At 39.5% G+C, this 27,588-nt stretch overlaps 1 protein-coding gene across 4 annotated transcripts in view; it reads left to right on the top strand.

Moving 5' to 3' along the window:
• Positions 1–27,588, top strand: part of Kcnip4 (Kv channel interacting protein 4) — an 885,761-nt gene that overhangs the window by 678,489 nt on the left and 179,684 nt on the right. Inside the window, exon 1 of one of the 4 annotated variants that reach the window (XM_013009185.1) lies at positions 24,654–24,860. The exons of the other annotated variants lie outside the window; for them this stretch is intronic. Within the exon in view, the coding sequence (XP_012864639.1) occupies positions 24,749–24,860 (112 nt within the window). The 5' untranslated portion in view covers positions 24,654–24,748. Of the gene's footprint in view, positions 1–24,653; positions 24,861–27,588 lie in introns of those variants that run through there. 4 annotated transcript variants of the gene reach the window in all.

Raw genomic sequence — 27,588 nt, 5'->3', positions numbered from 1 at the left:
TTGTTTTGGGGGGGGTTCTTTGGTCATAGGGCTTGAACTCTGCACCTGGGCGCTGTCCCTCAGCTCTTCAGTTCAAGGCTACCATTCTACCACTTGAGCCACAGCACCACTTCTGGTTTTCTGTTGGTTTATTGGAGATAAGAGGCTCACAGAGTTTTCCTCCCGGGCTGGCTTTGAACCCCAACCCTCAGATCTCAGCCTCCAGAATAGCTAGGATTACAGGCGTGAGCCACCGGCCCTGGCACTAGGAATTATGTTAGAGCTTATTTACTAAAACTTTATTTTTTTTCTAATATAGCAAAGCTGTAATTTAATTGCCAATGTTGCTTAGGTATGGATCTGAGGAAAACTGGTCCATCACAGAGCAAATGCTACAATGATGTCACAAGACTTACTGAGGTTTGGGAAACACTGACATAATGAATTGTTCAATTCAGGTTTTTCCTCTCTACGACTTTATTAAATGACAGAACCATTGGCCAAAAACTGATTGCTATTGAAGTTGAATGGAAAATAACCTCTGTCAGGCATTAAGGTGGCTACTATGTCAAAATGATCATCTCATTTAGAATTTAGATAAACTATTTCTTCAAACTTATTTTGTGTTTTTAAGAGAGTTCACTTTTTTAGTATTTATTTAAAACCCATTGTATGGCAGGTTTCATGCTAAAAAATGCAGTGTATACAATATTCAGCTCCTATTTTCTAAAATTTCTCCTCTTTGGAAACCATGTTAAACCAGATTATGATAAAATATTGGGGAGAATTTTTCTTTATCCCTTGAGTGCCTTTATGAGTGTCAGAATAGATAAACACTTTCTGTTCATAATGGGATCGATAGACATGATAATATTCTACCTGTCTCTGGTTCTCACTCTTCTCTGAAAGTGTGGACTTCCTGCTCTACTTGCTATAATCTGCTTCTCCCAAATGCTGGGAATGAATGCCAGTTAATGTGCATCATCTTAGACTGGCTTAGACAGTCGTGTTGCAGTTCATACAAGACTCCACTGCTATATCTATGCTGTTCTATTTAGACCACTTGTCACTTGGCTCTATTCTCAAATTAGCTTGAGTTTCCTTCTTACTTTGATTTTATGAAAGCCCTGAAGGCTTCCAATTCTTGTCAATTTTGGTCACTTTCTGATCCCTAGTGAGAAGTTTCCTTTGTGATGTTCTACCTTCAACTCATTGTAATTCTCAGGACTGGAGTGAACCATACTGTAGAATTAAGCCATTCAGTTCCAAGATGAATGTATTACCCAGGAGAGGTATTATCATTACTTATTCAAATAATGACATTCATCTAACTGTTCATTCATTATATCATCACCAAGTAAGACCCTGCAGAATACAGAAAATATGTGTTTTCAAGAGGTGATACAGATTTTCAATTTAGAGCATTACTTAGACATTAATTAGTCTTTCTACCAACACCACACATAACCCTAATCTAGTTCTCCAGGCCTTGAGCATTTCCAATGCTTAATTGGATTGACATACTCAACACATGGAAGAAATAGTTCTTTGAGTATTTCCTCAGATTACAAATCAGTTGTTCTCTGGAAATGAGTCTAGGCTGAATTATCATCAGCAAACATATGCTAAGGACAATGCTGGGTGATGGGCATCCCGAAAGGCAGAGGCTCTGTCCTGCCCTCTGTGAGTTCATGTGCTAATAAGGGGGTGGAATTAGCTGTAGAAACATGATGAAACATCTTCTTTGGCTATGATGCATTTGCCTGCCATGCAAATGAGCCTGGCACATTCCTGTCATGCTTCTGTTTGACTCTTTCTCTCTCCTGCTGAAAGACTCCAAACATCAAAACTGTTTTTGAGACAAGTTTGTGCTTTGTAATAAGCTGTGTAGGAGCTAATTCATCCAGTTTGTCTTAATTACGTGATAGAAGCAAAGTAATGAAATTTTATTTGATTCTGAATAAAATAAGAGCATTAAACATGTTCAAAAAGTCATCTGTTTAATCTAAAGATAATCAGAAAGAACTTTCTCAGAGGCATTTTGGAATTAGGATTTTAACTGAGACTTCTTTGGTAGTTCTGGGGTCTGAACTCTGGGGCCTTGAACTTGCTCAGCACAGGCTCTGCAACCTCAGACATATCACAAGCTCCTTTTTGATCCTATTTTTTTCAAATAGGATCTCTCATGTAAGCATGGCTAGCCTACACTAAGCTCCTATGTGTACTTCCTGAAAGGCTGGGATCACAAGCCTTTGCCACCAGGGCTACCATTTTTTATTGTTAACATGGGGGCTCATGAACTTTTACCTAGGCTGGCTTTGAAACTTGATCTTTACAATCTCTATCTCCTAAGTAGGTAGGATTATAGGTATCAGCTACCAGCTCTGGCTGGCACTGGTTATTCATTGAGGTCAGAGCTTGGAGAGGCTTTTATGTAGCCAGAATCAAAGAGATAAAACATTTGCAGGCTCAGAGACAAAGTAAGAATAGACTTTACATTTTACATGACTCTTAATACTTAGCTAAGACATATGCACATTGAGTAGGCTCATAGGTGGCCATGGATTCGGTGACTATGAACATTTTCTATAGAATTATAAATAATCATTTGCAGCGGAGAAGCAGGTGCAATGCAAAGCTGTTGTGACGATCAGTTCTAAAGTTAGCTGGAAATGATGCCATACCCAAGAATGTAGACAAGTGCTGATAGAAATTATCTCAATGCCTGTGTATCCTAGACCATTAAAAGACTTTCAGCGTGAACAACAACTTAATGGTGATTTGTCCTCATGACTCTGATCAGAAGACATTTCAGATGCAAGCATTTTATGAAATCTTTAGTCACGGAGAGTGCCATCGCATCCCCTGTGATACAATGAGGACATCAATGTCGTAGCAGCAACACTTCTGAAGTTAATGAGGTCAAATCATGATACTGGGTTAGCGTATTTCACAAGGCAGTGAAGAAGCCAATTCTTTAACCACGCTTTATCCCCTCTTTCTTACCTGCCTTAATTATAAGCAACATTATTATTCATCATTTCCAAAATGATTTCTTTACTATGCATTTATTGCTGCTAGTGATTTCTGCTAGAACTATTTAGGCGAATACATAAGGATATATGTATAAATTATAGTTCCTAAAAGGTAGACCTCCAGAAAATATGGCTCATTGCTTTTGAAATGTTTTTATTTCATGAATCTTTGAACTGATAGCCTACATGTCATACTGAAATCATTATGATCTTTAAAATTAAATTCCATGTGTGGAAAGGACAGTCTTAAAGGACGAAACTAAAAATGGTTGCTTTAGTTTTCAACTCTGCCTTGCACTTTGAATTTCTCATCTTGGGGTAGACATTTTATGCACTGTGCTGTAATTGCTTTGAATCACTTTGAAAATGGGTCTTAAAAGAATATTTGTGAGCCGGATAGTGAAGGCTTTCTCATTAGTCTATGATCTTTCCCAGTCTGTTCTCAAAGCAGATTTCTCTAGTGTGATCATCTAAACTAGGGTTGCAAAATATCTCCAAATGCAATTGAGATTCTTCAAAAAAAAAAAAAAAAGTAAAATCAGTCATGTAAAGGTGAATTCTGCTCCTGGCAACCTCAAAAATTCTGCAGTCACTTACCCTAGGTAATTTTTTTAAATGTGCTTTATTTTAGTAGCATCTTTAAACCAACTATAGAACTCTTCAAAAAGAACTATATATCATTTAAATTATATACATATATAATATATATTAATATATACTTTAAATTTAAAATCTTCTATTTTAAACTTTAAAATCAGACACATCATTTCTTGGATTATTTTAGTGAAGAAGAGGGGAATGTGGACATAATCCTGTAACAACAAATAAAATAAAATGCCTGTTGCTTTTCTATTGTTGATGGCGATTGCGATGTCTGTGTCCCCTGTGGCTTTTAATTTCTTCAAGACCTTGTATACTTAACAAGTGACACTGCTATGTCTAAGAAGCACTAGGGATGTGACTATAATTGCCTCTTCCAGACAAATTCTACAGTGGGTATGTGCTTGTTACTTCCTAGGGAGCTGGGGATGAGCCAAGAAATCATGTCTGTCTTTGGCCATCAAAGATCATTGTCTCTTTGTTAGCCAAGCACAGTATTTCCTTAGCCTGGAAGGCAGTGAGGCATCTTGCAATCTCTAAAGAGACCAAGGTCATAGTCCCCTGTGGAGATTTATGAAACACAGAGAGATGGCTCCATCCAGTCTTTCTTAATCTTCCAATAGGGTGAAGCCCAGAAGATGGCGTGTTATTTAAATGTCCTCACCAGTGCAACTAACATAACCGGGCCTCAGACCCATCTTAGTAGCTACTTAACAGTAATGAGAGAAGTTTGAGTGTGAAAAAGGTCCAGGTTTGTGCCCCTCGATCATTGATGCCTAAGAAATTAGCATCAGTGATTTAACTTCTCTGAATCTCCGAGGTATCATTTATAAAATCAGAGTCAACATTGTTTGAATTTAATAACCCACTCAGGAAATGCATTTGGTGTACAGCAAGATCCCAAGAGAATGCCCTTCTCTTGTTGTTTATAGCAATACTCTTTTCCTGAATAAAACATCCTTGCTTCTCTAAGAGTAGGGACTCTAATGTTGGGAATAATAACCAATTTAAAGACCATCTGGGGTCATCATGCGAATGTACTCATCTGTAAGCCAGAATTCTTGCCAGGAACCAAATTGACAGGCACTTTGAAACAGAAATCTACTGTTTAAGCCATCTAGTGTGTGATAGGTTTTGTGTGTGTGTATGTGTGTGTGTGTGTGTGTGTGTGTGTGTGTGGTATCCTAACTGACTTTCCAAATTGCATAGACACAGTCAGGACAGTTGAGTGTGAAGGGGACACACAGTGCATTTTCTGTGTAAACTCTTTGCCCATTGGGTATCTGGGAGTAAACTACGCACACTGCAGCAGCAGAGAAGATCCCACTAGAGCTCTCCCACAGCCTCTGCAAATACATGCACTAAGATGTCCCCTGGAAGTGGAGAGACACAGGATGTCTTCTGAGAAGGAAGCTGAAAGAAAATACACTTGAGTCTGTATATAGAGGAAAAGCCAATATGCAGCAATGTACTACAGCAAAATTTAGGAATGACCAAATATTCTGTCAAGGAAATCTGGAGTGAGTTCTATGAGAGAAGCTACAACTAAATCGAAAATGTTTGCCTTGTATAGATTTAAATCTTATTTAAAGAAGAAGGATACACTAATATTAAATGCAAGAAAGAACTCCAGGGCCAAAAGAAATCAGGAGAATTTAGTGTGATACCCATTTTCATTCACGGTCAAGGTTCAGAATTGAATTTTTGAAATTAACTATTATGATTATCTAAACACCTCTCAAAATTGCTGGCACTCACTTGAAAAGTATTTGTTTTGCAGTGTCATTTAACTGAGACAAATGTTGTACACATGTATCATGGAGTCCACTGCTTACATTTATGATTATGATGTATATAAAAATGCATCCGTGCATTCATGCTTTCTTCAAAGTTCCTTACATTTGATCAGATTTTCAAATAATAGAACCACAGATCAACAGGCAAACGTAATTACTATGATCTAGGAAACAACTGACTTTTATTTGTTAGATTTTGTTTGTTCTTTTAGTTACTTTTCACCACGTACAAAGCAGATAACAGAAATACTGAGATCCTGACCTAGAAGGGTGAAGAGAGTGAGCTTCTGAGTACAAAAATCCTGGTAAACTACTAAATTATTTAACTGTACCTCCTGATGAAACATCCCACGACTGAACACCCTACAGATTTCTCAAAGGAAAATGCCCATGGTTGTAAGATTTATTGCAGACCATATTTATTTCTAATTTTGTAAATAATTTTACTTTTAATCAAGATGTTTTAGAACAGCTCTTTGGCACCTGGTAGACACAGGTAAACTTCATGAATCCAAACCATTATTTATGATATTCTCTACCAAACCAAAAAGGGGAGAGGTAGGAGGAGAATGTATAGCAAACCCTGAGAAATGGATGCATTTCTAAAGTGTATTCCTTAACAGATAATTAGGTGCAATTTGTTTTTAAAGCCTGAGAAATGAATGGCTTTGCTAACATCCCAATCATACCTACAGCTTCCATCCTGAAAACCAGTGCTCGGTTGAAAGTTTCTGGTGACTATGGCACATTGGATGCTTAAACAGGTTTTTAATCATCTCAGACAGGGGGCACATTTTATTTCAAGCTAGGAGCTGGCCATGAAATGTAAGACTCATTAGGAACAGAAACAGATGAGCTCCAATTAAACTAACTGTTCTCTGTCAAACCCCTGGCGTCTTAGCGAGTCACTTTGTTTAACTAAGGTTTACAGAACAAACAAGTGTGCTTCAGGTGTCATTATAGAAAAGCAAACCAAGCAATGGCTCACAATTGGCTTCTCAGTCAGATGACTGCTCATTTAGCATCCCTAGGGACTGTGAGAATTCAGGGCCTCTTTTTGGCGCCATTGCTTGCTTCCAGATAATTGCTAAGGAATGTTCAGCACACCATAATGTTCAGATCTCTCCATTAGACTTCATCGTGTGGTTGCATACTGATGTATTTCTTTCTGTTGCTTTGTTTTCAAAATGTCTCCCTCTAAGTTCTGGGGCATGTAAACTGGTATTCTTAGGATTACTCTTTCCAGTTGCTTCTTTTCTGGATGATTTCTGAGATGTAGAAGTGGTCATGGTCTTTAAGAGTACTGAATTCTCCTTCTGAGTCTTCTGGAAAGATGACCAATGATGGCTGCCCGTATCCCAGGAAAAAATCCTCAATTCTCCTCTAGACCCTGGTCAACAACTTTTTAACTGGCTCCTTTCCTGAGATCTCTGATTATATGCACATCAGTATTTCAAGCTTCAGTAGAATTTTGAACCCATCTATGCTACAGCTGTTGAGGGGTCCCAATTATCATTTGATATATCCCTGCTGTACTTTTTGGCCTTTGAAGGGAGACACATGAGCCTGACTGTGGGGAATGGCAGGGTGTTACTCATAAAGGCAAGAGCAAATCCATTCCTATCTAAGGACCTTGCAGTTCCTCTTCTCTTTCCTACAGTACAAGCCATTCCTGCATTTTAAAAGACTGAATAAATTCAAATGTTACTTCTTGGAACATGACTTCAAGAACTAGCTCTGTAATCTGTCCCTATCCCTTACCTATTTTGTCTTCCTTATTACTCTGAAGGAAGATCAAAAATTGTCTCTTCCATTTGTTTAGTTTGTAATGATAATCTCCTCCTCTGGAAATCAAGCCTCTTGAGAGCAAGTATCTCTCTGGCTTGTCTTTTGGAATGAACCACAATTTAACATGGTGCCCTGTCAACAGAGAAAACGGCAAATAGACATTTGCTCCTGAACAGCTTCCAAGTCAGATGAATCCTAGTTTAATTTCTGATTCTACTGAATCCAGTTTATATATCTAGGTGAGAAATCTAACCTTTTTATGCCTCAGTCTCCCATTTCCTAAGGAATCTCTATTGTGATTTTAGAGTTAGCATCATTTTAAGGAAATTGGGAGAGGGTAAAGACTATACTCAACCAAAGATTTCATGCAAATCTCAACAAAAATAAAGTCTTAGGAGATCCGGCGTATGTCACAGAGTCAAGATATTTGATTTGAACAGCCCTTCCCTAGAGCAGCAAAGGTGTAGATGATGCTGATGTGATTAAAGACAATGGGATTGGAGATGAGGGCCTATTCTTTCATACAAAATTAATCTGTATTCCAGACAGGCAAGTATGCTAGATACCAACTCCCTCAAATTTGATTACTTCACTTTCAAGTAAAGTGTGTCAAACCAATTTCATAATGAAATATATCCAACTAGTACCATTATTTGGAAGTCTATTTGATTTGAGCCCTCAGATAAATTGTATACATAGACAGACAGAGAAGATAGATAACATAGATAGATATAAATAGGTAGATACTGTTTCAAATAAGTTTGTTTAATAAATTTGAAATACATATGCTCTCAAATATTTGTACATTATATAGTCAGAGTTGACCTAAGACCTTCTGTGTAGTCTGTTTGATATTTATTCAATAAACATGTCGATATCTGGGGACAAAATGGGAAAGATCCAAGGATTACTTGATATAGTTTTACCTATATCACATCTATGTTGACAAAAAGCAGATTGTGCTGGTTACTTTAAAGCAATGTCAAATCACAGGAAACTTGTGGCCAGGGTCTCCTTTGATGCTCAGACGCTCCATGTCACTAGTGGGTGCCTTGAAAAGCTCATTAAGTCTTTCCAGACATCTGATCCGCAGTTAACATTCCAATCTGGGAACTCCTAGTGTTTTACAAGGAACTTCACACTGTGGTATAGCATTAATTTCCACCATAGCACCATGCTTAACATGAATATATTTATACTTTTTATGAGTGAACAAAGTATCTCCAAGTCAGAGCCAAATCATATTGTGATCATTCTTATTTTCAGAAATGTCCCTTCAATGATCTCATATCCAGTCTCCTCTTCTCTGTTTGCCCTTTAAAATGTTGTCTATGTATACTGTGCTTAAACCACTCCACCATCTACATCATCCTACCCTGTAGCATCATTTAATCCCTGGAAACAGAAACACCCACTTTTAATTCTGCACCATGAGATTGAATTTCCATCCTTGTTGTTCTTTCATCCTGGCTTACAGTTCAAAAAATGAAATTAGTTTCCAGGTTATATGAGTATAGAACTAAGTATTTATTAGCCACTAAATATGAATTTGAGAGGGGGGTTATTTGACACATGCATTCCCTTTCCTTTGTAGCTTTTTATTTCTCTGGTCACTGTAATTGTTGTGGGTTCCTTTAAGACTCGACCCTTGACCCTTCACCTGTAAGACCCAAGAGTCTTTACATTCAGATGGTTTAGACAGTCTCTGAGTAGACTGTCTGTCCATGACCCCCATAGTCAGTTTACTATCTATATCTATATCTATAGATATATAGATGGTCAAGTATATTCCTCATTTGTCTCCCATCAGTTACCTAGGCTACAAATATCTCCCCTTTCTCCCTCATCCAAACAACAAATCTCAGTGAGTATACTTCTCAAAAAGATCTTATAAATCCTTCATATTTATTTGATCACAACTGATGTTTGAATTCAGGGCTTTGTTCCTACTGTGTGGATACTGTCCAGTTGAGGAACACCCTGAGCCAATTTCGCTTTATTTGTTTGCTAATTTTATGGTTGGCTCTCATGATTTTCCTTAGTGATGGCTTATGACTTCAAATTTCCTACATATATTTTCCCACTACACTGGCACCATAGGCAGAGCTTGCTAACTTTTTGCTTGGACTGGCCTCTAACTAGGATCCTCCCAAACTCTGTCACCCTAGTATCTGGGGTCATGAGACGCCAGTCCTGAATTTTTTTCATCCTTATTTTATTGCTAATTGACTATTGCCCAGGCTTGATCTTCTGTTGTCTTGAGCATTATAAACCCAACCAGTGTCATCATCTTTATTCTTGGAAGCTGCATCTCTCCCCACTTCCTTCTTTCTTCACTCTTTACAGCCACACTGTAGGCAGAGAGAAGCAAGATGCAAATCTGATTGTGTCATTCTCCTACACAGATTATTCAGTAACTCCCTACGCCTTTCAAATGAATGAGAAGGGCAGATTCAGCCCTACCTTGCTGGGTCTCTCTGCAACTCTCCTGCCTCATTTCGAATAGTCCCTGCGAACCCCATGTCTTTGCTTAGTTGCTTGCCAATGGCCTAAATTGTGAGCATTATTGGTTTCACTAATCCTTGATTTTCATTAAAGACTCTGGAATATGACATCTCCCTTGGAGGCGGATGCACAGGTAAGTGAAGACAGACCGTCCAGTTTATGTAGGAACATGTTAACAGCAGCAGCAAGCATTGAGACAGGCCATAAGCTACCAGGTGGTCTTCATTCCTTCCACTTCACAGCTGTGTGCCCTTGGAAGGAAAATATTACTCCCCTGCTCCAAGTTCCCTTTTGCCCACAATGATTCGCTTAAGGAAAATGCTTTCCAAAGTTCTCCAGAGTTTCCATTGTCTGCACATTTTCATCAGGAGCAACACATTTCAGAGCTGTCAATAAATCAGCAGTGTAGTACAACTACAAGCCTTGTGTTTATTGATCACTCTTAGGTAAAGTGGCTTTTATATGAAATCAATATATATGTTAAATGTATTCAGAGTAATTGCTTTATAGCCTTAAAGGAAACATGCCGCCCATTAGAAACGAGGTCTGCCTAGCCCCACCTTGTGGACTTCATTGGGTTGTGTTTTGTTTTGTTTTTCTTCTCAGCGCACAGGAAGGAGCACTGATTTTTAAATTAGACCTAGGTTGAAATTGTAACACTTTTTATCTGTGTGACCTTGAGGAATTTATCTAACTTCTCTAAGTTTTCTCAGCCAGTACATTAGAAGACATAAGTAGGTCAAACATATATTAAATAGTGTAACCTTCCATACGTCCAGGAAGGAGAAAAGCGTAGTTAATCTTGAGCTTCCAGATCAATGAACCAAAATTACGTCACCAGAAATCTGGCATAGCTACATGGATTTTGGTACTTGTGTTTGGCAGGGGAAGCATTCAGGTAAGGTGGGAACATAAGTGAAGGTGATAGGAAAAATTATTAGAAAAGAAATACAACAGAGAAAGTGAACACATGTGATAGGCAAGCCAGAGGATGGAGCCTTATTTCATCCCACCCCTCTTTGCTCTGTCTTCTTCATTACAGAGCTTGACCTGGGATTAAAGGTGGACAACTGGAGGCCGTGAAGATAGCTTTCTGATTGGTGATTGCCTTTTTGTTTTCCTTAAGGCGGTGGCACCACGTTTAGTGTGTGTCTCTTATTCTCATTCTTGTGCTTTTGTGGACTCCTGCCCCCATTTCTTTGTCAGGCACATTTAAGTTTATCAGCTCATCCTGCCATCTGCGAGTTCTACAGTCCAAAAGTCCCTAATTGGCTGCTATGCCAGTAATTATTATCAGTGGAACATTTTGGAACACAGGAAAGTGCTCTTTCTCCCCAGCTAGCTAGACCCCCCCCCAAAAAAAAAGAACAGTCGAATAAAGAGAGCCAGGTCTTTTATAATGAAGTTAACATTTAGACCAGTAAAACGAATGTGAAATAAATGAGATACTCTGATGCCTGTTTGATCAGCAATCCTGAGATAAGTAAGATTAATTGCTTTCTTTCACAAATGAGGGACTTGAAAGCCATAGAGGTCCAGTGATTTCTTACTAAATAATTCGTCATCAATTAATACACTTAGGACTTGAGTTCATTGTTCTAGATGAGTGTAATCCCCTCCCTTTCCATTCTACTTCTCAAATTTTAGCTTGCCTCACAAGAGAATTCTACATTAACCTCAGAATATTCCAGAATGGCCCAGAACTCGCATTGAACATTCTCGATTCTGCATTTTGAATAACATTTCTATAGACAAGCTTGCTCTGAATTGGCCAAGCTGATTTCTCAGCTTTCTTGAATACTTCACTCTTGGGAAGTGACCAAGATGAGACAATAAATCTCAATTATACCCTTCCAGGTTTTGTATGGGGCTCAGTATTGCAATGTTGGTGTGTATACTATTTCCCCTTGGCCGTCTCTTACCATTCAGATCTTAGATGGAGGTGTTAGATTTCAGAAGAACATACTCCCAAATGTATGGTGTATAAACTACAGTTTGTTTGAGCTGTTGTATTGTTTTTCTTATTTGGAGATTATGGAATATAACTTGAAATCTGCAATATTGGAGATAGGAAATTAGCAGTGGAGCTCATTGTTTTCTTTGTGCAATGGGAAATCATGCTGCCCTGGTACTTCCTTCCATAGAGAGAGAAAATAAAGCACAATCAAACACTTGTCTGTAGAGACACAACACTAAATGAGTTTGAGGAATCTAACATTTCCATCTATTTATCTCCTCTATGAAGGAAACTGCTGCTTTCCCCCAAATTCATTTGTTAAGTGAACGTTAGGGTTCCCTGCTCAGATTTCTAGAGTCATAACAATAACATTTTATTAGTATGCGTGACAAAGGATCATTTCTAAAATTATTTCTAAGGAAAAATATCTTTTTTTAAAGAAGAAAAAGAAAGCACAGAAAACAAATAAGCAACAATTTCTGGAGGGGAAAAAAACAATGTTTCCTGTAGTCAGATTAGATTAGACCCTAGCATCACACATTTTGTGTGGGAAAAAAAAAAGACTTCTCTGTTTCTTTTTCTGCTAAGTGCAGATAACACACACTGCACAGACTCCAGGCAACAGGGTGTGTGTGTGAGGGCTCTGCCATCCCATCTTGAGCAATGACAGCTATTAAATTACTGCTGTCATTTCCTAAGGACAACCCATTCTTCTTAGGCTCCTATTTGTTTACAGTATTTCATTGCTTTTCCAGACAGAGAATCAGGATCACCAAGAAGATAAGAAGCTGTAGGGATGCTTTTAAGCAGAGCACCTGAAAGGATCTCACCTAGCTCAATTATGCAAAGCAATTCAACTGTGCCTAGCTCACATCTGAAATCTACTTAAAAACTGGAGGGTGCTCCCCGTTTTACCACCTGATATTTTCAGAGATATTATTCTTACAGTCTGTATTTGTTTATTTGTTCAGGAGTTTGACTTTAAGACCTCTTGAGCTTGCTAGGACAGTATTCTGTGGCTAAACCACACACACACACACACACACACACATTTGTGATGGTTATTTTGATGTAAAGTTTTGCATACTAATAGATTACGATCCTTATATATATATATATATTACATATATATATATATATATATATATATTTGGTTTTCCACTATTCCTGGGATGACAGATATATGCTTATTGTATTGAGGTTAAATTTTTGCAAACATTTCTGTCTGTACTGGCCTTGAACCATGTTCTGTCCCATCTTTTTTAGTCTCCCAAATAGCTAGGATCACTGGTGTGAGCTCCTCTTGCTAGGCCAAGCACTCCAACCTTTTTGACTTCCTGACTATACGTTTAGTTTTCCTATAAGAAATTCTGAAGCAAATTTGATCCTATTTTCTCCTAGAGGAAACCTGGAATTTTTTATTCATTTGCATTTCAATATAGAATACTAAGATCGTCGGGTACCATTTCAATATAGAATACTAAGATAGTCAGGCACTGGTGGCTCATGCCTGTAATCCTAGCTACTCAGGAGGCTGAGATCTGAGGATCGTGGTTCAAAGCCAGCCCAGGCAAGAAAATCCGTGAGACTCTTATCTCCAATAAACCACCAGAAAACCAGAAGTGGCACTGTGGCTCAAGTGAGCTGAAGAGCTGAGGGACAACATCCAAGCCCAGAGTTCAAGCCCCACAACCAACAAAACAAATAAAAAATAAAAATAGAATAATGAAGAGTTATGTATTACCCCCTTTTATGTTAATTAGGGGAAAGAAACCATGTATGCTTATAAAAGTGACTTTGGCCTTGTGTGGATATTTTGGCAATGTTGATCAACTCATAATCAAACACCATTTCATGTCAGGGGTCTCCTCCACATTGAAACTCTGAATGGGGCTGATGAAACATCCTAATGGCAGCGTAGAGTGAACTGGGGGGAAAGGAACGGATATAGAGATACATAGTTTATATGACAACAATAATGGCTATGATATATGAAAGGTTTAGGGAGAAATGAGGAAGAGTTGGAAGTGGAAGACTGCAGTTTTGGGTAAGCACCTAACAGCCTCATAAGGTTGAGGCAGAGGAATTATAAGAGCAAAGGTCCTCAGATAGCAACGTGTCCAGTAGAAGTAAGGAGCTGTATTGAAGAGAGCAGTGTGACTGGAATGAGTAAGGGAAACAGAGAGATATCTGTGATCCCATAGTTATGATAAAGGTCAGTGGGTATCTGTTACTCACATCTGTAATCCTTGCTCTTCACGAAGTCAAGATCGAAAGGATTGTGGTTTCAGGCCAGCCTAGGCCAAAAAAGTTCACAAGACTCCATCTCAGTGGAGAAAACCTGGGCATAGTGATAGATGACTCTAATCCCAGCTCTGGAAAGAAGTATAAAATAGGAGGATCATGGTCCAGACCTGTTTAAAGAAATGAAAGACCTTCTTTATCTTAAAAATAAACAGAGTACCTTACAAATACATTAGAAACAATAGCAAGAAAGAAAAAAAAATGTGTCCTTATCTTGGGATTCATTTCGCTTAACTTCATCTTATCTGGTCATATGTACATAGCTTTTGACCTTTTCTGCTTGTTCCAGACATATACTAGTTATTGCAAATAAGGGAAACCATTGGGTATGGCTTACCTCACTTAATATAATTTTTCCCAGTCTTTCCATTTCCTAGCAAATGGGACAATGTCATTCTTTCTGATGGAGGCATAGAATTCCATTGTGTATATATACCACATTTTCTTGATCCATTCATCTACTGAGGGGCATCTGGGTTGGTTCCATATCTTAGCTACCGTAAATAATACTACAATAAACATAGTTGTGCTGGTAATTTGGGGAGGGGAAGGGAGAAAATAAAATGTTTAAATGGGGATACAGGTTGACCCATTGCAACAATGAGATGTACAAGACACTATGTTGAAAAATGAACTTTACAATTTAGGCCGGGGTGGGGGCTTGGGGGGAGGAGTGTAGTTATGGTGGGAAGGAAGGGATAGTAGGGGGAAAACAAAGGAGGAAGCAAAAATGTTTGATAGGAAATGTACTCATTACCTTGCTCATGTAACTTTAACCCCTCTGTACAGTATTTTTCCAATAAAAAACATTAAAAATTTTTAAAAATAAAAAATAATCAGAGTAAAAAGAGTTAGGGATGTATCTTAAGTGGTAGAGCAGCTGCATAACAAGCATAAAGCCTTGAATTCACATTTCCATATCAACAAAAGATAATCTAAATTTCTTTTTATCTTTTGGGTTTTTTAATAAAAAGTTGAGATCTATTGGAGAACTTGGAGTAGAGGGGTTCCATGATTCAACCCATGTTTTAAAAATGTTTACTCTGTAATTTCTTTCTATAGGGCAGAATGGGTAGAAGTAAGAGCAAACAGAGAGATATGACTTACACAACAACCACAAAAGAGAGCAATATGGCACTGGTCTAAGCAATGTAGTGAAAACTGGCCCAGTGGGTTTGCTAATGGCTTGTGTTAGAGCTGCAGTCTTTTACCTGGGATCTCTGGTGATTGTCAGCCTAGGGAATTTACCATAGTGAGACAAGTGAGGTAAAAAGAGTCTATTCAATACAGTAAGAGCATTTCCCTTCTAATATTCATAGCAAGTGTCCACATTTCACTTACTCAATTCTCCTTCGCACTATCTTTTAATGACAGGATGTTCCAAATAATTCTGAAAGAAATAAATTTCCCATACTAGCAAATTCCCAGATGTGATAATGCAGGCCTTCCTTCCTTCTTGCTGCAAATCTATACACATCACTGTGGGGTTTTTTCTACTGTAATTAGCTTTCCATTACAGATGCTGGAATTTTGGAGAGGGACTCCCGTGTCATCATGGACTTTCCATCTCTATCTTTCAAGGTTAATTGGTTTCTCTTGTCTATAGGTTCCATTACATTGAGTCACTCACAGACATCCTATTGTCTCCATGTGTCAGACACATCCCAACTTCTTTCCTACTTGGATTTCTGGAACAGCATCTTAATCCACCCATTAACCTTTAGATCTGCCACTTTCAATCCTCATTCCCAAACATTTCTTCATGTAACAATCATATTGACTTTTCTAAAGTACACAAGTATTGATGTTCTCCCTTGGCTTACAACTATTCTGTGGTTCCCCAGAGTTCCAAGGAGAGAAAAGCAAATTCCTTTAATGGATTAGAAAAGTGTTAATGATCTTCTTACCATCACAGCCCTGTACCTTGAATCCTAATGAATTCCTGTTTAACCCATCCACGCTGTTCTTTCTATCCAGACAAATCTACCATGTCTAATTCCATCTCTCATTTTTAGTTGTGTTGCCTACTGATTTTCTGTACTAATAATATATTTTCTCCATAAATATCTTGACCTTTCTTTTCCTTAAGATCTGAGCTGAAGTGAAGCCTTTGTCTAGATTAAAGTCTGTTTTGCCACATCTGATGGGATTCTGGTACATTCCAGAAACTTTCCCTGCAGTCTTCATTTGTCTGCCTGCACTGTAGGCTCCAATCTGTTGACAACTGTCTCACAAGTTCAGTGTCATGTCCCTGGCAACTGTTGATATTGAGCAGCTACTGCCTGCCCTCGGTAAGTTTTGTTAATTTGCCTTGAGTTGACCAACAAAGTCTAAGCATTTAATGTTGCAATGGCACACATTGTCTCACCTGTGTGAAGGTATGGAGTCATCCTCTGTGAATTATTTCTTTGCAGAAAGCCTTTAAGCTTGCTCATATCCACAACCCTGATAAAGAGATGAGGGAAGTCAGAATATTAGAACAAATGAGATACAGAGTAAACTTTTAGCTCTCCTCTATTTCAGACTTGAAGATTTCTTCAACAGACCCAAATTGAAGATAGGATTCTTATCTATTATTTTAACCAAGTCAAAATAACATAAAACCCAGTCATTGTCTTAGGGGAGTTAATGTGGACCTAGGATTTTATTGGAGATTGCTTCTTACATTAGAAAAAAATATCTCCTCCACCATGAACTTCCAAGCTCTGCACATGTACAAATGCTGCCATACACGCACCTGCTTAAAGATGTTTGGTCCTAGAACACACTTTAACATTAAGAAGCAGGATTTCTACATTTAACACAATAGCCCATTCCTTCTTCTCATCCCCTTTTCTCTCTTGGTTCCCACAAAATGTCACTTTCTAAGGTATCTAAGCTCTCTGTCCACTAATGCTTGGCCACACATAGAACATCTTGCTTCTTGAAAGTTAATTATGTGCCCATGTGTCCTTCTGCGCATCTCTTCCCAGGATACTGCATTGTTTTTTGTCACTTCCACTACTGTCTCTACACCGTAAAGGAGTATAGGAAAAATGGTTTTAAACTCATCCCCGACCTTTATCACTTGTTCTGTCTCCTTAACCACAGTGTTACTCCACATTTTAAATCATTCCATTATCTCAGCTTTGATTCCCTTCTGCTTTCTCAAATATAGTTTTATTGGAAGTTCAACCATCTTCATCTCCCTGTGTATCCTGATTTCCAGGGACTGATTGATTGATTGATTGGATTTAATTGATTTACCATTCTACACTGGCTTGAATTCAGGTCCTGGGCACTGATCCTGAGATTCTTTTGCTCGAGGCTAGTGGTCTATCACATTGAGCCACAGCACCAATTCTGGCATTTTCTGTTTATGTGGTACTGAGGAATCGAACCCAGGGATTCATGCATGCTAGGCACACATACTACCACTAAGCCACCTTCCCAGCTCCCTGATTTCCAGTTTTATAGTGAGTAACAAGGTAGCAATGTGGTCCTTCGAGTGTTTGCTTTCCCCCAGAAGACCCTAGATCACAGGAACAGATGGCAGGGCCCTGCGGCACCAGGTGACCTGCTTCCTAGAATCAGCAATGGATTGATGCAATGGTGTTCCTCCTAATCACTGTGAGCCAAGCTGTGCCCTCCGATGTGATGTGAGAGGCTTGGAGGCGGGTCTGTGCATGGTTAGATGTGAGTATGCTAAAGGACCCCTCTCAAGCAGATGTCAGAACCCTGCTGCTGTCAGTCAAAACTTCCTTGGGTCTGTCCCTCCCTACATCTTGTGTGCTCAGTTTTCCAAGAACATGTGTTCTCTCAACTTCTTTTATTTTTTCTTTTTTAAATTTTTTTAGTGTAAAGATACTGTTCAGAGGGGTTACAGTTACAAGAGTAGGGTAATGAGTACATTTCCTATGGAGCATTGTTATCCACTCTTTTGTTTTTCCCCTACCATCCCTTCCCTCTCCACCTCCCCAACTCCTCCCTCCCCTCCTCTCCTCTCCCCTCCCCAAGTTGTAAAGTTCATTCTCAACACCTTTCCACTGCCTTTAAATTCTTTCATTAGGCTGAGCCAATGCTGCAAAGATGATCAGTTCAGGTCTTCTCTGATTTGTTGTGACTTTGATGCTGCTATGTCCTACCAAGATCATCTCTGAATCTTCCCAGGTTCCCCAGGCCTTTCTGCCTACTGACATGACCCCCTGCTTAGACTGTGCTAACCAACCTATTGCTTGTCCTGTCTCTGGAGTCTTAAATGCTATTGCTTTTATTTTAGTAGAGGAAGCATATAGGATACTCTATGATTGTCTTCATTGGTTATCTGCTCAGAATGTCTCATTTTTATCTTCATCAAGTAACTCTCTTATAGGCATTTAAGACTTCTTATTAACTGACCTCCCTCACATTTCCAGTCTGATGGTTTCTTTTTTCTCTTTCTTTTCTATTTCTCTTTCCTTTTCTCTTTCCTTTTTTCTTTTTCTTTCTTTCTTTTTTTTTGAGACACAGACTCACTAGAATAGGCTGGCCTTGAATTTTTTTTATTTTTCTGTCTCAATCATCCAAGTGCTGAGATTACAACTATGTACTACTCTCTTGAACCTAACTGTCCTATAAAAATGAGCTAATATTCTAATCTCTGACTCTGACATTGCTGATATATCTCATTTGGAATACCTGCAGGAGAAGGACCTTATCTTTTGTAATACATTAATTTGGCAAATGTGAGGGAAAGCCTGTCATTGTTCAGCTCTATTCTAAGTGCTAGAAATGGTGTGATGAGCCGGAGGTCTGCATGCATACAAATAGGAAGAGCAGGAAAATGAACTTAATAACAAACATAGGGATAAGTTCAGGGACAGTCATGTATGCTATGAAAAAAATAATGACTCGATTAGGTGGAAAAAATATTTCCAATGAGGGGAATCAGAAAGGACTAACCTGAACAGAGCCTTGAACCCAGAAGTGAGAGCTGAGGAAGGTGGCAATCTACAGAGGAGCCAGCTGTGCCTTTGTGCACAAAGAAACTCCCAAGCACAAACATCATTGATAGGAATGATCTTTGTTGAGTCAACACATTGGGGTAGGGAACAGGGCAGCTAAAATTGGCCTGAACTGATCCTGGCAGCATTGGGTTTCAGACTTTTTTTTTACCACTTACTAGTCTTATAGAAAGTCTTATGCTAGCCATGAGTGCCAGTTTAGACCAAACAAGCCAAGAGCGTAAAGCCCTGTAGCCAGCGCTTAAAAACATCAGTACTCTTACAAGCAGAGGACTTCTATGTGTTCTGACCTGCCCTGAATGCTCTCTGTGCTAATCCATGCATAGATGTAGATACTTTCATTTGCTCACTTTATAAAGCACCAGGAACCCAGCACCAAAAGCTCTCTGCATATATTAAGGAGTGCAAATTGGGAGAGGAAGCCAGGATACCTGTTTATGAAACTTGATCTTGCTGTGGTTTCTGATTGGCTAAAGGAAACCTTCATGGCCTCCCTTTTCACATTTTTAAAAGGGGTTCTTGTAAGGAATAAGCAAACAAAATAAAGGACAGATAAAATTAAGACCAAAGTGATCAAGAAATAAAGATGTATGGGAAATGATAGAGTTGGTTTTAAACTCAGCCATGGATGCCATGAGTCCTTTCAAAGGCAGCTTGGGAGAATCTGTGATGGATCATCTCAGACTGGGATCATTCACGTGTCACAGCTCTGTTCCCACTGAGGAAGATCCTTGTGAAGGCTCACTTCTTATGACTTTGCCATGTTCAGAGTCCTGTATACTGAAAAACCTCAGGAGAGCTTGATTCATTTCTGGTTTTATCAGTGCTCGGATGTCTGAGCCAGTTAATTAGGGTGTCTTCTGGGAGCACCCTTTTTCCAATTAAGTGTCTATGACTCTATTATCTTTTGTGATCCTGCTGTAAATGGTAAAAGGGAGACATTATCTTGTTTAAGCAAGTCCAGGGTCTTTCCTGTAATTCATAGTTCGGGCTTGTCCCTGATTGTTTCTCACAACTAAAGTCAAAGATTGTCCCTCTGTCGACTCATCAGAGCACTCCTTCTAAATTGGTTAGTGTTTCTCTTTACTATTTTTAAGTATGTGTTCCTCAGGGCCCTTATTCTTGGAATACTGGAAGTTTATTGATAGGAATGCTACTTAAAGCTCTCCTTTCCTTTTCAAAGAAAAGATATTTTTTTCCTGTATATATACATGCCCATGTTCGTGCACGCTTACCACAATAGGCTTGCTTCTACTAAAAACAGTGTCCACTAGTGTGAGTTTCAGCTTAGTACATTTTATTTAAGAATGTATTACAACTGTAAGGAAGGCAGAACAATTCCCCTTTGATACTACATCTTACTTTTGAAAACTGATGACAGCACTAGATTATATGGCAAAGGATATGTTGTAAAGAGTGAAACTTACTAGATCTGATTTGCAGAACTTTAAGATGTTGCTTTGTGTTGCTTTGTGCTGTCGAGTTTGTAATAATGTGTTAGAGCAGCAATAGGAAGCTAATACAAACCAATTCCATTATCAGAGACATGTGGTACAATGACAGAACATAAACAATTACAGACAGATCAGCTGCCGTAGGAATCTACTATGAGCTCTGGAAAACATAGAAGGTCTATAAAGAGAGAGACTTCTATTCTATAGCTCTAGCTTTTGCAATTGGAGCTCGAGCAGATAGATATTCCCTCTGCTTGGATTATTTAAAAAATATAACTTAGTCCCTTTTGCCAAAGACTCAGAAATGGCTTTCACATTCACTGGGTGCTAGTTCATAAAGGGTGTGCACCAGTGTTTCTGCTTTGGGAAAACAGCACTCATGACAGATAACAATAGGTGGTATTCACAAATAGTAACACAGACACCTGGCATATTTATTCCTGGACTTCATGGGTAATTTACATATCTTTTGTGGAAATGTTCTTATCTTCTAACTAAAAGTATTTTTATTTTTCTGCAATACATAGTCCCTCCTTAATTCTATGCTAATTATGCTATAGATCACTTAACTCTTCAGTGTAGAAAAGTCTCTCTAGAAATAGTCCAAAGGCCTGGCAATGCTTCGGTAAGCTTCAGAGGCCTCATGTGTAGGAAGTAGATGTGTATCAAGGCCCCCGTCTGGCCATCTGAGTGAGCATGCTCTAAACATCTACTTTGTGCTTTACTCAGCACTGCTGGAGAATGTGTGTAGCTCGAAGCACACAGGTCTCACCGCTTCTACCAGTCAAATAAGAGGAATAATCCATGTGATTCCTGTGTGTGCACGCATGCCCAACACAAATAAAAGAGAGGCACATAGGGACAATGTTGGAATATTTTGACAGAAGGATCTTGAGAAAATATACTTGATCTGTCCAGTCCTCATGTTTTGGCCATTCCAATAGCTGTTGGCTTTTGTGAGTGCCATCTTCCTATGAGCCCATTCTCTGGGGAAGAAAGTCACAACTCTTTTTCTGACTCAATGTGGCTTTTCTCTTCAATAGAACCCTCCAGCTTCTTGCAGGTTAATACCAAAGAAGGTTTATCAGCTGGGTTTATTATATTTCTAATAAACAGCCATTTATGCCCCTTGCAGATGTTTCTTGCCCCCCTAGATTTCTCAGATAAAATATGAAACTTAGTGGCATGTCGCTACTATGTACAATAATGGGGTTGAGAGTATCAAGTAGAAGACTTACTGATCTCTTTGAGGGCCAGGAGATCCTGCAGCTACACAAGGAGCTCAGAAAACCAAGGAAGAAAGCAACTTTCGTTGCCTTTAGAGAAAACCTTTCTAGAATGGGTCTCATCCCATCGATGGGTACATATATGAACTTCAGGGACAATGCAGGTTCCAGTCCAGGAACATGGATGCAGTTTTTAAATATTTGCCTAATTAGTAGTCAAGACATCAAATAACAAATGTTTTGATGAACTCTACTGGGGATGTAAAAGGGGAAAAACTGAATTTTGAGACCAGAAAATACAAATACTAGACTTCTGAATTTTCTAAACTGTTGTGACTTTGATCGGGTCTGGATTTTTTAACTGTTGTGTCTTTGATGGGGTCACGTAACTTCTCTGTATTTTAGTTATTTTCAAGTGTCATCAGGTATTATGTAGGTTTAAAAGACATAATGACATTGGATTTAACCTAATTAACTTTCGTGTCATTTTTTTAACTCGTGTCATCTTACAGCTAACTGTAGTGGAAATTTCAAAGAGAGTTCCTTAAACGTTTCTTTCCCTATCATCTACTAAGGCCAGCATTACCTTTGCTGACTTGCTAGCACAACTGAAAAATAAAATATGAGGATAGATAGTGGGTGGGCAAATAGATGAAAAGGTTTCTCTCATAAACATATTTTCCAAACTGCAAGGCACCATTGTGGTGGCCAAAACGTCCTCCTGGTACACAGAGGAGAAGCAAGTCCCTGGGGTATAGGGCAGGCGCAGGGTGGGGAAGGGTTGGGGGGGAGACACTTCATCTGAGGAGACCCTTTGGAGTCTCTAAAGAATCTGCTCTTCCATCAGAATTCTTTTAGTCCACAGCTGAGCAGCATCACCCAGGACTGGGTTTTATCACTTAGTCTCAGTTACTTCTTCAATTAGCTGTGAAAAAGAACCAGCAACATTCTCAATTTAAACAGAGAAAACGGAGACTCAGAAATGGAGCAGCTTCCAAAGGTCATGCAGCCAACGAGGCACAAAGCCAGACTTAACTCAGGTCTTTCTGTCCCAAGCATAAGTGGGACAGACTGCTTCTAGTAATGGTAAAGCTCTCCACCACTACTGTTGAATCCACCCCTCTTCCCAAGGGGAGTTGAAGTCCTCTCTTGTCCTCCCACTGAGTCTGGCAAAGGCATCTCCTCCACAAGCTGCTGCTACACTCTTGGTTACGTTCCACTCTTTGCCTTCATTCCTCCCTGTTAAATTGCAATCCCCCAAAGGGGAATATTAGACAACTGCTCATTAGTTTATTATTTAAGTATCATTTATACTTTATTACCTCAGCTTCACAAATGTGTGTCAATAACTAAACGGCCCATTTATTGCCTGCTAGACACGATGCCCATAGCATGGCAAGTAACTTCTCTATGGGTCTGTTTCCTTGCCTAAGAAATAAAGATGATCAGAATATCATACAGGGCTGTGAGGACGAGTTGGTTGTTGGTCAGTAATATTAATAAACACATCATAAATGCTCCTCAAATATGAACTGCTACTCTGGGGACATTTAATTCCCACAATTCCAGTTCCTTATCCAAGGAGAGCTTTCAACGCTGTATTTCACTATGGGAGTCACTGAATGGGAAGGGTTTTCAGAAAGGGTAAGTGCCTTGCAGAAGTCACATAACAGAGAAGAAATAGAACCCTAAGTAGCTCCCCTGTGGGAGGTCTGACACATGGCTTGAAAGCCCTCATGCTTCGCAGTGAGTGACAAGTGTATAGTCCATCCCTTAATTCTCTTCCTGGCATTGTTGAGCAGTGAGTCAACAGAGTCTGAGAAGACCAGTGTAGTGAATAACGAGTCAATGTGATTCAGGCACAGTCCAGAGTCCCTGAAATTTCCCACAGGCTCCCTTGTTGCCTGGAATCTTCTGGAATAGGATATCTGATGCCATCCTTGAAACTAGTGCAACCTAGGCTTCATGGTTCAATGGGAATCATTTGAGTGTCTTATTTGATTAACAAAACAGACCCTGATGCCTGCTGAACCTGACTCTTCACAAGGGAGTATGCTGAGCCAAAAAAGTCTCAGGTTTGTCATCAAAAGTTGTTGTTGTTTGTTTGTCAGTGAAACTGAAAGAGGCTGGGTTTGTAAGAGACTGGACAACGATTGGTCCAACACACACAGGAGGGTATTTCTGAACATCACTTTAAAAAGCGTTGGCTCCACCCACCTCACCTGCCTTGCATCCATGTTTGTAAAAACAAGGACTCAGTCCCTCAAGAATGAATGCCCTGGGCTCCTCTGCGGGCGCTAGAGTGGCACATTGGAGTTGGGGAGTTGTCAGGAGCCCTGGGAAGCACTTGTCTGACACAGTCACTGAATCATTTTCTTCTTGCTTTCTCCCTCCTCCAATTCTATCCCCCCACCTCCAAAATAAACTGTCCCAGGGATGTCACCAGGGGCTTTCTAAAAGGGAGTCTAAGCACCTGCAATTAGAACGGATTCTTTCTTTTTTTTTTTTTTACCGCCTTAGCATTCAGAGAGCTAGCAGGCTGAGCTCAATCTCCCAGAGGAGGCTCTGGGAGGAGAGAGCAGCTGCTAGAAAAAAAAATAAACTAAAATAAAAGGACAGCGAGCGAGCTGCTGGCTGGCGCAGGGCAGCCCTGCCCAGCCAGCCGGGCTCCGATCATCAGTCTGTGGAAGGCTTGGGCAAGTTTCCCGGGAGGGTGCCTTGCTCCACCGCGGACACCGCCTCGAGGCTCAGTTCTCAGGTCTCGCCCAGATGTTGCCCTGGTTGCTCTGAAGACGTCCAAGTACCTGCTGGCTGCAGCTGCCGCACCGGGTCCTTGGAAGCTGGTGGGCTGTGCCTGTGTGTATGGGGCCAGGCAACACAAATGAGAGGAGCAGCATGAGAGGCTGGACTTCAGCCCAGGTCTGTCCTCACCCCGGGGGGCCGCCTGCTTTGCTTGATGCAGCTGTGAGGAGCTGCTCAAGTTCCCCCCAACACACACACACACACACACACACACACTCACACACACTTGGAAGTCTTTGTTCCAAGCACTACGTGTGTGGTTGCTTGGATCCTTTAATTAACTCCCTCCACTCCTAAGGGGTCCGAGGCTGTGGGATGCGATGCTGACTCTGGAGTGGGAATCCGAAGGACTGCAAACGGTGGGGATTGTGGTGATTATATGTGCGTCTCTGAAGCTGCTTCACTTGCTGGGACTGATTGATTTTTCTGAAGGTAAAGTGGTGGCTTCCAGTCTGTGCCTTTGCTTAGGTCTGGTTCCCAAGCGGCTGATCCAGATGCTTCTAAAGTTGTGAAGGCTTCAACTCCCCAGTCAAAGTTGTTAACATATGCATGCTTGATTGACAGAGCAGCCTAGCAACCCGAGGGTTTATTTAACTGTGACCCTCAGCTCCCCCTGCCCACTCCCAGATCTCTAGCCCTGGGCGGGGGAATGGGTTTTGTAGCGTTTTGTTTCTATTTGAAACCTCTCTAGGCTTATGGTATTTTGTGGGTTAAAAGTATTTCCAAGGTGGGAAGTTAGATCTCTGCCGTGGGGTGATGATACAGGTTGGCTTTTTGATGGTGAAGATGGTGTTTGCTACCATGCCTCATGCCCTTAGTGATTTCATTCTCCTAAGACTTTTGATTTGCAAGGAAGATTTCTCAGTGTGTTTCATTAGTCACAAGGTGCTGAGGGGCAGGGGGAATACAGTTAGGTGTTTCTGATTGTGATAGAACGTGGTTAACTTTTGGTGTAACATTGATTTAACTGGGGCTTAACGAAAATGTGTTTCGAACACTTCTTTTTCAAAAGTGTCCCATTGGTATTTCACAATGAGGCACTTTGATCATTTGTCTCCTGGGCACAAGCCCTCACACACAGGACAGGACTGTGGCTACCAATAAATAGTTTATCCAGCTAATAGAGAATTTACCTTTGCTATCCCAAGTCATTTTTTTTTAAATTCAAAGACTGGAGAGTTTAGAGAAAAAAGTTAATTAGCTTTGCTTAAGAATGGAGATATACATCAATATGTGTGTGTGTGAACACACATAAATAGAGAGAGCATGTATATGCTTATATATATAATAAAAAATATCCTCAGTGCTGCTACTGAAATATCAAGATTTGACCAATTTTAACTCAAATTATTGGCTGTCAAGTCTATACATGATTTTGATTTTCTTCCTAAATGGCAAAATGGAGTCCTAGATACTTGCTAATAATTTTTCCAGATATGGATATAATATTTTATGGCAGATGTATAAATATTCTCATGCTCTGGATCATATAAGGAAAGAGGATGATTTAAATCTCTGTACAGTTATTGTAACCTTTCTCACTTAGAAGCTAAATCTGATGGTAAAGGTGTCATTATAATCTCATACACAGTTTGTTTCTGTTAATATGTTAATAATGGCCATTGTATCTCATGTTTAAAAAGTCCACTATTCTACAGAATTGGTTTGTTATGTTCCAATTGCTCAGATTAACATGAGAACATACGTTGTCATGTAATTTTCATGTCTTTTATAAGTTTGTTTAGTCTATGACAACTTCTGCTTAAGCACAGCGAAATACTAAAATAACATTGAATAAAAAACAAAGAAGTTAGGATTCTTTTCTCCCCTTATATAACCCAGGATTGTTATTTAATTTCTAGAAGGAAAACAATGCACAAACTTTTCAAAATGTTGGTCTTTACTATTTTTGATATTCTTTATTCAAAACATTAATGTTACTGGCTTAATGCAATATAAGCAAGATAATCTCAATTTATTTGATGAGAAGAATTTACTTTTCTGTCATTTGGTCATTTGGATTTCTTCCCTGAATTTCCTTGAGCCATAGCGACCAGAGTTAGTGCTCAAGACTCAGGATAGCTTAGCTGAAGACTTGGATCTCAAGGATATCCACCATGGCAGAGACATTCACATCAGTGTAAGATAGCACATAATTGCTTTATTCCTCATAATTGATAATGCAGAAAATTGAAAGTTAACAGTCCCAAGTGGGAGAATGCTGGCAATGATTCAGTTTCAAGTTTTATGTCACTTAAAATGGCAAGTTTTCAGATTGAAGCTTCAAATTTTGAGTTCTAACAATATGTGAAGCAGAGTTATAAAGTTAACTTCTCTCAACTAGAATCAAGGACTTTCTCATGATTAATATCCAAGTCATCCATATTCGAATCACAGTTCACTTTTCTATGTGCTCATATAGACACATGTACATGTTTACAGACCTTACGTGAAAAGCTGGAAATACTGTGGATTCAATGTATAGTAGAAGCATTGATTATCCTAAAATGCAGATTGCCAGCATACATAAGGCAAGGTACACATTTATTCGTGTTCTTTAGTTGTTCTGGAATACATGTTAGGAAGTTCTGGTCTTGTCCAACCCTCTTATCTGACATAGACCATAAATTAATGCACACCATAAAGAGTAACTAATCTCCCAGAATACAAAACTAACCAGCAACAAAGGTAGGACCCTGACCAAAGACTACTGAATACATGGAGTGCTTCTCTTACCTCAAGATACTTAAAGTTTAAACTCAGGACCTCTTCTTTGCAAGGCAAGTGTTCTACCACTTGAGTCATGCCTATAACCATTTTTTGCTTTAAGTTATTTTTTAGAAAGGGATGGATATATATATATATATATTATATGAGATTACAATTGTGAACTACTGCACTTAGCCTTCTAAATAACAATAAAAAATAATAATAATCTCTTTTACCTTCTTCCTTCTTTTTTTGGGGGGGGTCCAGTTGCGGGGCCTGAACCCTGCCTGGGCCTGGGCACTGTCCCTCAGCTCTTTTTTGGGGGGGGGGTCCAGTCTTGGGGCCTGAACTCTGGTCCTGGGCTCTGTCCCTCAGCTCTTCAGCTCAAGGCTAGTGCTCTACCACTTGAGCCACAGCACCACTTCCAGCTTTTTTCTTTTTGCTTATGTGG

The sequence above is a fragment of the Dipodomys ordii genome, unplaced genomic scaffold (assembly GCF_000151885.1).
Source record: "Dipodomys ordii isolate 6190 unplaced genomic scaffold, Dord_2.0 Scaffold8, whole genome shotgun sequence".
Classification (NCBI taxonomy): domain Eukaryota; kingdom Metazoa; phylum Chordata; class Mammalia; order Rodentia; family Heteromyidae; genus Dipodomys; species Dipodomys ordii.
This window is presented reverse-complemented; position numbering and strand designations above follow the sequence as displayed.